The sequence below is a fragment of the Echeneis naucrates genome, chromosome 11 (genome assembly GCF_900963305.1).
Source record: "Echeneis naucrates chromosome 11, fEcheNa1.1, whole genome shotgun sequence".
In the NCBI taxonomy this organism is placed as follows: Eukaryota; Metazoa; Chordata; class Actinopteri; order Carangiformes; family Echeneidae; genus Echeneis; species Echeneis naucrates.
Window position 1 is genome coordinate 1,777,114 of NC_042521.1, and position 14,296 is coordinate 1,791,409.

The following is a 14,296-nucleotide window of genomic DNA, read 5'->3' on the forward strand; positions in this document are numbered from 1 at the left end:
CCAGCTCAGAGGTCAGTCTCCATAACAACACAATTACTGCTGAAAAACACAACATGCACGCAAAAACAAATCGGATAATTATTACTCATAATTATTCATTTTGGCCACTTTGGCATGACACATTAACACAACGATGCGAGACACAAAGAAGACAGTGACGTAAATCTGCAGCACCTGGCCTCACTCACTCTGATCGATGCACTTTCTGTGTCTCTGTCTCACCGTGCTGCATGAATAATAACAATAACAATAACAACCCATCCAATAGTTCATTTCAGACAGACATGATCATTTCCTCGGCTGTGCTCGTTTGCCCCGGAACATTCCAGGCTCTTTGCATTAAATGAGACAAAGAGTTGCATTTGTATGCACGAACAAACACACAGTCTTGTCTTTCTACATGTGCAGGTAGCCACCACTGAGAACTGAACTTTAACCTTTAACCTTTAGCCGTTAAACTTCCCTCCAGCTTTGCTCAACTCGTCTGGTCCAACGTACCGAGATTTTTATCAGCAGTGTAGGAGATGGCATCATGAAAAACTTGTTTTAAATAAAATCTCTCAGTCTCCTCATGTCTCATCTGTCAAATTTCAGTTTCAGTCAATAATCCGAGGAGCTCTGCTGCTGGTCAGGAGGTTACTGCTCCATAACTCATCCATATCAACACTCTGATTATTACCTTTCCAGTCACTGATTCCAAAATGTGCTGCAGAAGCAATCCTTCGATCTGCTGCCCTCCTTCTGTCAGTAGCTTCACCAGCTCACACTTCTCTCTCTTCGTTATTCCATCTATCTTCTCGCACACGACTCACTGCTGGCTGAGCACCAGAGGAACGTTCTCATCCAAAGAACAAACCAGATTTAAGTGAGTCAGAACGTCGTTTAACGCAGCAGTTAAAACAAATCCATCTGTTGTCAGACTGCAGAACAAACATCAAATAAACACTAAAATACAGCCGATTCCAAACGGCTGCTAAGATCTGAAATGGCAGTTTGGTTTTGAGCTCAATAGTGTCAAACTGATTTCTCATACAGCAACAAGAAAGGATTAGATTATTACGGCGTAAGCAGAGTTGTGCTGAAAGATGGCGGTTTGTTCTGTTTCCTAACAAACACAACAACTCCGTGAACGCAGACATGAGTTGTTGTAATATTGTGTGTTATTAGAATATTTGACGGCATTAACGGGAATCTTTACTGTGCCAATTCGAACCAGCTCACATTTTTATGATTTTCTGTAAATGTAATATGACTCTAAATTTAATAAATACAGTTCCTTACATCATTTTTTATTGAAGCTTCTGTCGTCTGGACTTTTTTATTTGATTTGTTTTAATTTCGGCCCACATGGAGACACATCGAGACTCTTCAGCTAACATTTATCTAACAGAAGTGCACAAAATGCATTCACTTAAAATAAAGTTGATTTGGATCTGCGGCCCCGAGCAGGCAGCTAATGCTGTCAGCTGTTGTTGATCAACACCGCATATTTTGGCTGAAGTCAATATGGATCAAATTGATTAAATAAAACATCTAAAGTGCTGGACTGTTTATGAATGTGGATATTTTAAAAGCTTAAAGTCACACCTTCAAGGATTTTTCCCCAAAATGGGACAAAAGCAGAGATTGTGATAAATTTGCATCATCCAAAACGGTTTAACATGGGGATTAAAATTCTCCCATTTAATAATCCTGCATCTCTGATAAGGTGACATAATGAGCAGATGAGTCTCAGATAACGTCTGACCTGCTGATGACATGTGATCGCTGACTTATCTCTCTCATCATCTTCTGCTGCGTTTCGTTTCCATGACATTAATATACCTCAGTTATCTACGGAAGTTGATTTTGGTGGTCGCCCTCCGTGTGGTCTTGGATGATAAACCAGGTCTCACAGCCGTCCGGACTTTGTCAGTGATGATAAAAATAAATCTGTTTGTGCATGTCAGCAGTTACAGCACTTTAACTTCAATTCTTAAGTTGAGGATGAAGAGGTTTAGATTTATTAGATTTATTGTGTTATTAGTGTAACAGTTGTCCACCGTCGGAGGAGGCCAGGATGTCAGCTCCCTGAAGAGGTGTGGGTTAAATCTTTTTCATCGATTAAGCGCCCTATCAATCCGTCCTGCCTGATGGACTGTGATTACATCTTGTGTTGCTCGGCTGTAAAAGTCTCATTGCACCTTGAAGCTGAACTGAAATGGATTTAAACTCTCTGTGCAGCTGTGGAGTTGATTAAAAACCGTACTGCTGTTTGTTTTTTTTGATTTTTTGTCTGAACGCCTCTCTGTTCATGCTCCGGCTCGGAGAACAAACAAATGTAAAAACGACTTGCTGTATCGTTGCATCATGCGGCGGCGCAGCTTCATAAAAGTCTGTTCAAAGGCTGGAATGAGAGGAGGCTCAGCTGGCTGCAGAAATCAAACAGCTCCAGACCTCTCGCTCTTCATCTGCGCTGAAGCACAAACTCGCAGTACGACCGGGGACAGGATCATTTGATGAAGATAAAATAACAAAAGATAGCTTTAGAAGTACACACTGGATTCATGTTAACAAGACGGAATCAGAAAATCAATAAATCCTGCACATGTGGTGTGACAACATTAAGTCCCTGAAAACATCCAGAAATAAACTCAGTTGTCATGAATGGGATTCAGCAGCAGGGAAATCATTGCTGCTCGCAGCAATTAGAAAGCTGAGCACAATTAAGTGGATCGAGGCATTTTAATGCAGAACCGGTGACAAAAAAAATCGACGTCTGTGTTTCTTTATTTAAACATTGGGATGGTCTGTAGTCTTTATGTAAAACGAGTTCCAGTTCCTCTGGAAGACGGAAGGACGAAAACAATTTGGACACCTCTGGGATTTTTCCTCTTTCTGACCGGCTTTACAGTCAGCTCCTTCTCAGCTGCTCTGCAAACACACACCGTGATTCAGTTCAGGAGAGGTTAATTCAGCAAATATGAGCCCGAGAGACGAGGTTGGAGAGCAACCAGCAGATAGTTCGGGGTCAAGTGCTGATGTCTGGGGGTTGTTCTCGGTCCGAAACCTCCGCGTTGAAAAAAGTTCCTAAAGCGCCCATTAAAGACTCTACATGGTTTTATCTTTCCTCAACATAAAATAAAATTCTCGCTCTCTAAATCTAACCAAACCGTGGCTAATATTATTATTGTAGTAACCACGGTGACCAGAGAAGGTAAGATTGCACCCATTCACAAGATGCTGATGTTAGTTTAGCTCAGTTTCACTCAAAAAGGGTTCTCCTGAGAGGATTCATGAAAGAGGAGGAAGAGGGGGATCATGTTTGAACCCTGACATGGCAGCCCCGACGATTTCCTCAGCAGCAAGATATATTTTGATATTAATGCATAAAAAAAGAATCTCTGCTAAATAAACCCTTATCTGCCAGGTTTTTCTCCCTCTATCTTGTCCAGTCCTTTGGAGTACGAGACACTAACCTGTCTGCCCGGACAGCATCTCTGTCTTCATTCAGCAAAAATTCAATATAGTAAAAGGTGAGAGCACGAGGAAAAGGGCAGAAACCACACTTTACTGCCGTAAATCTCTGCTGCTCTGCGAAGCCTGAAGAAACGCCGGCTGGATGTGTGACGAAGAAAACACAAATAAAAAGGAACACCTCTTGTTCGGCAATCAAACGATAGAGGGGAGCGTTGTTATTTTTCATGAGTTCTGCCTGTTTGTCTGGGTGTCATCTGTGACTTTAATATTCTGTCTAATTTGAATTTTTCTCCGAGGCCTGTTGTCTTCTGCAAAACGCGGCCGGGGTCATTTTCAGATCACACGCTGGAACAGAAGCGTTCAGTCGCCGGGGTTTTTTTGTTTTGTTTTGTTTTTTCAGATGCAAATTGACGACACTAACTCAGTTTCATAGAAGGTCTGGAGGGAGAAACGGCCTGCTGCATTGTCAAGTCCAAACTTGCTTCTTTTTTTTTTATCTCCAGCGTTGACAACTGAAGGAGGACGGCTTTAGTCAGAGTCGCCACGACACGCTGAAGAAGAAATGAAACTGTTGACAAAAGGAATGGAAAAGTGAGACGCTTGACATCAGAAGTGTCTTCGCTTCCTCCAGCGTCTTCCTTCTCTTTTTTACCAACCTCCTTGTCGACTTGTTCACATTTTACAGTTTCACAAAATGCGTTGATGCGGACGATGTTGCATAATGAGCGCAAAAAAAACAGAGCTCGTCAGTCTGTCAGTTTCCCCCCAGACATAAAAATATATAAAAGCTGCTGTTATGATTATTCAGTTGCTTGACTAAACTTTCCTTCAGGTCCTGTCTGAAGGGTGATTCACTGCAGTTAAAGGTGGTGAAGGATTAATACAAGTGTAATCTAAACTACAACCAGTTAGGAGTCAGCCCGAGCAGAGAGGTGTTGGTGTCCACATACTTTTGGCAACACAGAGATTATTGCTCATTCCTCAAATTCTCATTAACTGGCTCTATACCGAATCCTCGATTCAACTCCGATGAAGTCCGGCTTTGACAGGAAGGTGAAGAAATCTGATGCTGATCTGTAAATTAATTTAAATTCCCTTTTTGGTTATGATAGAGGGTAAACGTGTTGAGTCATGAAAGGTCAGGAGGAATGAAACGCAAGCAGGACTGAACAGAAAGGTTTCCCGGCTGCTCTCAGGTCGAAGGCAGTCGGCGGAATTAAAGTGCCCTCGGAGGGCCGACCTTGGATTTGGTGCTATTACTGTACAACTGCTGGCTGACGGAGACGATATTGGACTGAGAGTTAGCGAGGGCTAACAAGGCTGACAATCCCAGAGAGCAGGGAGACGGGGGAGTCGGGGAGGGGGACATCTAATGAGATTTGGCGGAGGGTGAGAGAAAGAGGCGGGCACAGAGAGACAGCACCAAGGTTAAACTGAGCGTTGATGAGTTAGCACATCTGATGTGGCGTGAAATTGCGTTCAGCCGGCACGCTATGATAATCACTGACCTCCTCCCAGCCCCGCCCATTGGTGTAGGAGATGACGTCCAGCAGCGGGTTGGACAGGTAGCCGTCGCTGTTGAAGGAATAATCCCTCCCGCCGATGGATATGTTGGTGAAGTACCTGTCGGAGGAGACAGCAGAGAGACGAGTTCATCTCCGGTCAGACTGAAAACAGAAGCTACTACAGAAGGTGGAGAAGTTTCTAGAAGGATGATTCTGAGTTTTTAAAGCTGCTCAGATCGGAAACAAATCAGATTTGATTCATTGATGGACGTTACGGCAACATTTAGGATTTAGCTCTTCCTCCAATACAATCATAAATCCCACCGGAGGAAAAGCCATCTGTATAATCTCAGATTACGGTCCATCTATTTGGTTATGGTCAATTTTATTAACAACTCAAAGTTCTCTGTTTCGTTTCACAACATTTCCAATGAGTGAACTAGAAGAAAATGAGCAGGTATTCAGATCTGGGTCTTTTTTTTTTTTTTATCACACATAAATATAAATACAAGAAGCCAGAAAAAGAAATGGTTTCCCCTCTTCGAGGTTCTTCTCGTGATCGTCCGGGTTCAGTTGCCTTTACTGCACAAACTGCTGTGTGTTTTCATCCCTATGTTCTTGGCCATTATTGGGACAAACCGGCTCTGAGGAAAGCACAAAGTAACGCAACTAGAGATCAACGATCAGCAAAACGCACATCGTCGAGGTGAACTGGAGAAGTGATGCAGGCAAAGAGGATTTAGCTGAGAGGGAGCAAAGTCACAGGACAAATACTTTAAACACAAGGAGAGACGGGGGCGCTTTAAATATCGACCTTAAAAGCTGCTGAAGAAAGTAAAAAACATAAAAATCACATCAAAGCATCATGGTGATTCCATCTCAGAGAGGCGACCTCGCTGAAAGGAAATCTCAGCATCTCAAATGACACTAAATCAACTGCAATCAGCTTCAAAACAGGAAGCATGCATCAGAGAAAGCACTTCAGAAACACCGACATTATGCACGAGATCAACCCGGTTAAGACTTTCAGACAGGGAGAGGAGACCTGTTGACACCGACCTCGACTTTACAGAGATAAATATGTGAGAGAAAAAGAGAAAAGCAGATTTCATCGTCCGGAAGGGGCCGTATATTTTTGGATGAATTAACATGATACCAGAGCAGGCTAACTGTTAGCATCACATTAGCACAGATATTCTTTCACAGTTTCTGTTTTAAGCTTTCATTTAAAAATTGGGATAAAAGGGAAACCGCCCGGTAGTTGTTGTGTCGGCGTCGAGGATCCAGCTGAATCTGGACTCTATCGTTTCTGTTTACCTTCATGACTTGAGCCCATAATCCTGATCGGTCCACGACGAGATTAGAGCGGGAAAATACACCTCCAGTCATATGTTGACTTTACATTTTGTATCAAACACAGCGGGGGGGGCGGTTTAAAATGCATTTTAAGGCAGCAGATCAACACATTATATGCACATCCCAGATATTATTACATTCTGCTTTCTAATAATAATACGAGTCGGAGCTTATCCCTGAAATACAGCGTTTAATATGGATTTTCCATTTAGGGTGTTAAACTGCAGCTTTACTTCACGGGGATTTGAGGTCAAACAGAAAAAAAAGGACTCAGCTCCTATAGAAGTCAAAGACTTTACTGAACTTGATGATTTACTTTGACTGCACTTCTCATAAAGGTTATGGTTGGGGGGGCTCATCGTCATTTCAGAGGAACGGTCTGTTCACTGCCTGGTCGAGAGGAAATGGACTTTCCTGACGCTGAACTGGGGAAGTGGGAGGAAAAGATGTGAACACTTACGGCTGCTTGTTATGAAGAAATGTGATCCAGCAGAAATTCTGTTCAACGTGTTTGCCGGATAATGCAGCGCATTCATAAATGGCCCTGTGGGGGGGCGGCGGGGTGATATTGGAACATCATCTCAGCCTGCAGCGGCTGGAATGAAAATCAAAAACGGGGGGAAGGGGGCGCTTCTGGATTCAGGTCCACACGTTCTGTGACAGAAAACTGCTTGACAGGAGCTTGATGCTGCCTGACACCTTAAATTCCCCCTGGCACCCCCCGGGCCCCCTTCAAGGACTCCAGTGTGTCTCCTTCACCTGGTCTTAACCCCAAAGATAAATTACTGCCTTCAGGATCAGAAAGGCACAGCTGACGACGTATGCCCCCCCCCACATCCCCAAAGCTAGAGGACGTCACTTCAGTATCCTCTGCTGATCAAGCAGATGTCCGACTCCCCAGCCAAGTTTTGGCCCCCCACCAGAGGTCTCCTGCCAGTTCTGGAAAGCCATCCAATAGGACATATCTGTTTTCCCCATGAGGTGGTTCTGGGGGCGATGGGGGGGGGCAGACTGGCCCAGATCCTTCTCCAACTCGAGGGTCCACTGACAGCTGCACCAAACCCCCCCATCGATCTCCTGCAGCAGCCCTTCACCTGCCTCTGCTTCCTCCTATCATCTCCTAATCCAAGCAGGAAGTGATGTCACAGCCCCCACCACAGGAAGTGGAGGTCTGAACGAGAAGTACCAATAAATAAATGTGGAGCAGAAAAATCTAATTTATTTCACAGCTGAGTCGCTGAAGTGAATCAGAGATATTTAAGAACATCGCTGACTTTAACACACACATAAAAGACCTGATAACCCGGGGATGGGCGAGAGAGCAGCAGAAACACAGGCAGGAGGGGAGAGAGAGACCGTTCTGTCTTATAACTGACACACCAGCAGAGCTGAGACTGAACTGGTTTAATCATTAAATTCATTATCAATCCGTCTCACCAACGCTGGCAGAAACTTATTTGGTTCATCGGTCTCAAAGAAGGTTCTGGATTCAGCTCCAGGATCTCCAGGTTCCTTTAGGGGGTCGGACTGAAGACCTCCATTGTTTCAATCGATTGCACTAATTTCTTCCGAGCTATTCGTGAACTGGTATCAGACGGAGCTCAGTGTGGCTCCTTTGGTGAAGACAACTGTCGTCAAATGAATAAAAATGTAGATAAAGTTCAACTCTCATCGCCCCCTGATGGCATTTAGACAGTGACACTCATAATAAACAATGATGGATGGACGCTGTGAGAAAAATCCTCCGGCTGCAAAACGTTTCTTATGAGCAATAAAAAAAAAAAGAAGAAATTCAACAGTTTGTGTTTCAAACCGAACGAAAAAAACTTTTGTTGCATAAGCAAGAGAAGTCCTGATGTCGGAAGACGGGAAAGGAATCAGACGGACAGATTTATGTTCCATCACTGGAACACATCTACCACGACGACGTCTTAAAAACCTGGAGGAGAGATCGAGAGATGGTTGAAGAGCACGGCGAGCCAAAAAATTCTAATTATAATCTGGGATTTGTCTGCATTTATTCTCCGATGTGAATGAATAAATAATAAATGGAGAGCAGAGAAGAAACAGCGAAACTCCAACTCATAAAAGTGACAGTTAGATAGAAGAAGAAGAAGAAGCCGCCTTTGGATGAACACAAACAACAGATCGTTTTTTAAGTTGTTGTCGTAAAAAGTGACAGCAGCAAATCCATCTTTTCCATTCAAGCCTTTTTCCAACAGTGAGAGTGACCGCGGAGCAAATAATCCAACGTAACCTCAAAGACGGTGAGTCAACAGTCTGTTTTACGGTTATCTGATGTGCGTTATTTGTTACAAATGATCAGAGGCGCTCTGTCAGAGTCTGTGGATCAGAGCTGATTTTTCATCATTAATGAGCAGAACTCCTGGTCAGATAAAGGCAGAAACGACCCAAACAGAGAGGAATCTGAAGGGAAATGAAATAAAAAAAACATCTAATGTGGCTCTAACAGGGCTCAATCCGAAGCTCTCAGGGCCTCAGACTGCAGCTGGATCAGCTGAAGCCTCCGTCAGAGGGAGCAGAGGGAAGCTGATCAAGACGCATCGCTGTCGTCACGAAGACGCTAAAAAAAAGTGAGCCTATGAAAAACAGAGCAGTCGCCGGATGAAAGGAGTCAAACACTGTTGGTCTCCGGGCCTTGGCAGAGTAATCATTTCACGCTTTGGACTGCTGAGGAGACGGAGGAAAAGAATTCTGTGCTGACAAATAAAAAATTATTCATCCGTCCGGCGGCTTTGATTAGTCTGTGTGGTGAAGCTGAAAGTCTTCAGATTTCCTCCGGCAGCGGCTCAGCTTCTGTTTACTTCCCTCCACATCTCCAGCTTCCTTCCTCTTACGTCAGGACGCTCAGCCAGGTGGACGGCTACGTTTACAACTTTTTACCCAAAACCAAAACCCAAGAGGTCAAACTCCAGAAGAGCAAAGGAAACAAAAGCTGTTTAGAATTATTTCTTTGTCATTTTAGTTTGTTTTCAAGAACAACAACAAAAAGCTTTTAAATCATTAATTGAGTTTGGTGCGAAAAATTGGAGATCTTATTTTCATGAAACTTCCAACTTCACTCATTTCCCCATTTTGTGTGATAAATGTGATTTTTATAAGATCCCTCATATGATACGAGAAAGATACAGCAATTCATTTCAAGTAAAATAAAAGGGAAGGCGGGCGGGGGGGGGTAAAGCGCAGTAATTTATGGAGCTGATGTGAAAGTAATGATTTTAATCTTATGAATGGATGAGAAGCACATTAAGCTCGATATATTAATGCAACCAGATATGTTACTGGAATATTATTCAGGGCTTGACATAATAAAATAAGTGCATTGAAGCTGAAGAACACGAAAAACTGCAGCTGCCCCCCCAAGATGGGATCTCAAACCTCAAATATTTATCTGCAGACTAGAACAGTTGCAACTGAATGAGCATGACGTTGGAAATTAAACGTCAGTTTATAAATGCAAAGCCTTATTTAATATTTTAGTGTGCTTGAGGTGCAGAAAGATATAAAAGGTCAAAACATCGAATCGGAGCCGTCGACAAAGTGAAATATAAACTACTTTAAATGTCAGAGTCACCCCGTGATTAAATGTCTGCAGATCAGCTAACATTTGCATAATTATGCAATTATTATGAAACTGAGCCAGAACCAAGTGATACAGAGGAGAGGGGGGTAAAGAGAACATGGGGGGTGGAGAGATGCTGAGGGCAAAACAGAGCAAACAGCTGATAGGGAGGCTGGAAGAATGAGAGACAGAGGAAACAAGAAGTGATGGAGAGCCAAGACGAGACAATTAAAGAGGGAGGAAGGGAGGCGGGGGTGGGGGGGCAGCTATTTCAACATCAAACAACATCGGGGGGAACTTAATGTTCCTTTTACGGCTCCATTTGCATGTTTATAAGCAGGAGTGGCAGCTCTTGTAGGAGACGCACAAACGCACAGCGATATTAGCACTTGACTGCCGTCACTTCACTGATGTGACTGCCTTCATTAGCACTGATAGGACAGGTCGAGACAAGCCGGGGGGGGGGGTGTTTTAGAGAGCTGACAGCCTTCGGTGGAAGTCACAGAGCCGGAGGAGATCCAACTGACAACCACCAATTTAGCACTGCGGCGAATCCGGCTGAGCGACTGCACATCTGGAACACCTGCTCCCCGGCAGGGCGAGGGGCCACAGATGAGCTGGTTAAGGAACGTGACGGTTGGCGGCGCCCACCTGTCGTCCTTTCTTCCTCTGCAGGCGGGAAACAGCGCTGACGGTGGCTTTCAAAGAAAAAGGGCCTTGACCAGCGCGAGAAAGAAATACCGACGCCGACCTGGTGATGTCACAACAAAGCAGCCACGCCTCCAACAAGTCAGGATTTGGTTTCTGAACATTCATCCCAAATCCACGATATTTTGAGGGCGTCACTCAGAAAACAGCCAGATTTTCCTGATGTCATGATAAACCATATTACCGCCTCTTTGTGTGGCTTCATCGCAGGACGAAGCACAAATCTGGAACATTCCCTGCTGTCTCTTTCCTTCCTTCCTTTTTTCTGCCCGCCGTCGTGCATTAAGCATCCAAATGCAATTATCCAATTTAAATGCAAAGCGACGCATCAGCTGCCTTTGTGGCCGTGGCTTCTGGAGAGGAGATGGAGACGAAGACGACGGGCAGCGGAGCAGATAGAGTGAAAGGGGAGACGGGGGTTGATTTAATAAGCAAGAAGGGAAAGAATGAAAAATGAGAGAGATGAAGAAGTGGAGGGGAACGTGGCAGTCGGGGGGGAAGATTGACTGACGGGCGGGACGAAGAAATATCCAGCTAAGTGACTGTGCTAATGGATGATGGAGCAAACGACTCAATTAATCAATCAGCTGATTAATCAACGGGATGTTTTGATTTTGGAAGCTGAGTCTTATTTTGTAGTTTTAACCATCATTTCCTGTCATGAACTGCGTTTGACTCTGATCTGCTGTTATATAATTCCAGTTTGGGATTTGGACGTCTCCATCTTTTTGTTTAAAAACATCATGTTGTATTGAAGATTTGAAATTAGAGTCTGAGGAAGACGTTTAACTGAGCTATTGTGTTCCGAAGAAAGACAAATTCATCTTCCAGACGCTGATGTCCAGTTTAGAGAAAATGTCCTCCGGGGGCGCCCCCGGGCGGTTCCTTTCCTGAACATCTGCCCCGTTTCCTGTCCGATCTGATATTAAAGGAAGGAAAAACAGCGCAGAGGCAACTAAAGACCGACTGTGCAAAGTAACGCCACGAACAGGGAAATGTGACAAACTCTGATGATTTTAATCTTGATTGTTTTCAATGCGCGAGGGCCGTAAATCAAAAAGAGAAAAAGAAAAGACCAGAACGTTCAGAAAAAGGCACTAAAGCTTAAGTAACTCAAATCTCATTTCCATAATTCCAAACTGTTTCTCTGCCTTCTGACTGGATTTGAGAACCTCAGAGGAATGAATTTTGGGAGGCTTGTCACATCAGAGGCCATTACTCCGGCAGCACCGTGAACAAAGCCCTGCTGTAATTACACAGTAAAGTAGAACCCCTTTTTAAAACCCGTCGTTGGCCGGCCCTCCCCGCGGCTCTTAATGTCGCCATGAATTATCCTGATTGTTGAGACACTTTAACTCCTCATGCATGAGACGCGACGTGACGGCCGGAGAGGCACGACAGAAGATCATCTCAGAGCCGAATCGAGACGAACATCTGGATTTTCTGTTTTGCTTGTTGTATTTTTGTTCATTTTTACTTTGTCCATCACGACAGAGATGAAAGCAGCGTCGATAAAAGAAAAAAGGGAACGACTGGGAAGCTGGATCAGAGAGAGTGTTGGAAACCAGGAAGTGATGGTGAAGTCAGATAAAGACAAAATAACAGCCCGTCAGGAGAAACAGGACATTTTCCCGACGGCGATGATATAACAAGCAGCTGAACTCGCCTCGCTGCGACTGGAGAACTTAGCGGTTTACTAACTCACTGATATAATTATGGAGGAGCCACATATCGAGTCTGACGATATGAAGGGAGTACAGGTGTGGGAGGAACGGAAGGTTCACCCACAACATCGTGCTTCTTTGTGGATATTTTACTTTAAGTTTGACAAAGTGACGGACGTGGAGAGTCAATTTTGACTAAACCGATTTGTGGTGTGACTTTAAGGTCAAGTCATCGTCACCACTACAAACACATGCAGCTCACATTAATACGCATCTAGTTTCCTGTTTTTTATATTTGTTGGTCCCTCTGACGGTTTGTGAATCTGTCTTGGCTTATTATTTCAGTTCACCGTCGTCTCCATAACGTTCAGCTCACATCATCTTTGATCCAAAACCACCAACCACCACCTAACAAGACGAGGACGTCGGACTATTCCGTAGAGAGAGAGAGAGAGAGGAATGCCTGCTCCTTCAATACCAGATCCAAGTCGAGGATAGAAGCGGCGTCACGGCAGGAAATGCAACAGATGGGAGGGTGACAAGCCGGCATGATGAGCACCGAGGGAACGTGTGAGAACGAGCGAGAGCGAAAATGACAGATGAAAAAGCTCCTCGAAGGACGCAGAGTGCCGACTCTCCTTCTTTATATTCTCCTCTTCGTTTAGAGGCGAGCTGACCTGGGATCAGCCCTTCTGAACAACATCAACAACAACAACAACACACAACACACCAAATGGATTCACAGTTTACATGTCGGCAGTTTAAAGTCTTTAATGGACTGATTAAATTTCATGAAGCCCACGATATTTTTTTCTCAGGAACATTTTTAGGTGGCTTTTTATGACTCTCTGCTCTAATTAACATCACTGTTTGTTGAGGTGCGACATGAATTCAGCATTTAGGCCCAACTGAGAAAGATCACACTCCACAGACTTTATGACTGTGTGAACGTCATGGCTGCAGTCCATAAAAAAACAAAAACTAAACGGGCATCCCTCTCACGATTATTACCCAAAGTTTCTGACATATTTATTCATTTATCAAACAGAAACCACACCATGCTGCTTTAGGGTGAAATAGAAGGAAATGAAACCCAAATGTTGCTGGCCAAATTTAAAAACTGAAATATAACATTTGAAGAATTAATTAAAAAAGAGGACAGTTATCAGTATCAGGAGGGGGGACTCACTACGGATGGAGAATAAATGAGTGAAAATGGCAAAAGAAGGATGGGAAGGGTGAAAAAGAGTAAATTAGCTCCAGTTTGGGAGACTGGACCACTAATCCAGATGAACAACAACAACAACACAACCTGACAAACCCAAACGACCCGCTTCCTCCTCAGCGCTGCGTGTAGAAGCTAATCTACCTTAAAAACCTCCCACCTCTGCAGAACTGTACAACCACCTTTAAAATGTTCGAAGCTTCATCATCAGTTCATCAAAGCGACAACAGGATGTGAAATGACAACATATATCACCACGTATCACCCATAAACGGCTCAACAGCCACGAGACAATAAATGAAAACAAACACGGCATCATTGCTCTTCAGTGTTGTAAACATCGCATTACACACTTTGGTTGTGCGCTTGCTGCACTTTGCAGCCGCCATCATCACCATCTCTGCCTCCTGTCATCAGCCTCCATTCACACACTTCCTCCGGCTCCGCTGCCAAACCTCCATCTCAGCCACTTCCTGCCTGCTCCGTCCTCCATCCTGATATTTGTGCTGCCAGCGTCTAAAACGTGAGCAGCTGCTCGAAGATGCAGAGGATTTGTTTTTGGCTTTTCTGTGGATTCGGTCCTGTGTGTGTGTGTGTGTGTGTGTGTGTGTGCGTGTTAAATTCACATCTATCTCCGCTGTCAGCACACAGCAGAAAGACTGACAAATGGAGATCATTAGGAAGAAAAACAGCTCTGAAATGTCTATTGTCTCATCTGACTTCTCTGGTTTGTTTTTTAAATAGCTCTGCTTCCATGAAAACAATGTGTGTGTGCGTTTGTGTTTGTGTAGTGGAT

General features: G+C 44.1%; 1 protein-coding gene across 1 annotated transcript in view; it reads right to left on the bottom strand.

The window, feature by feature from the left end:
• The window catches only part of grin2da (glutamate receptor, ionotropic, N-methyl D-aspartate 2D, a), a 90,437-nt gene that overhangs the window by 60,045 nt on the left and 16,096 nt on the right, over window positions 1-14,296 (bottom strand). The window contains exon 6 of the mRNA XM_029514788.1: window positions 4,968-5,082. Coding sequence (XP_029370648.1) covers window positions 4,968-5,082 — 115 coding nt within the window. The remainder of the gene's footprint in view (window positions 1-4,967; window positions 5,083-14,296) is intronic.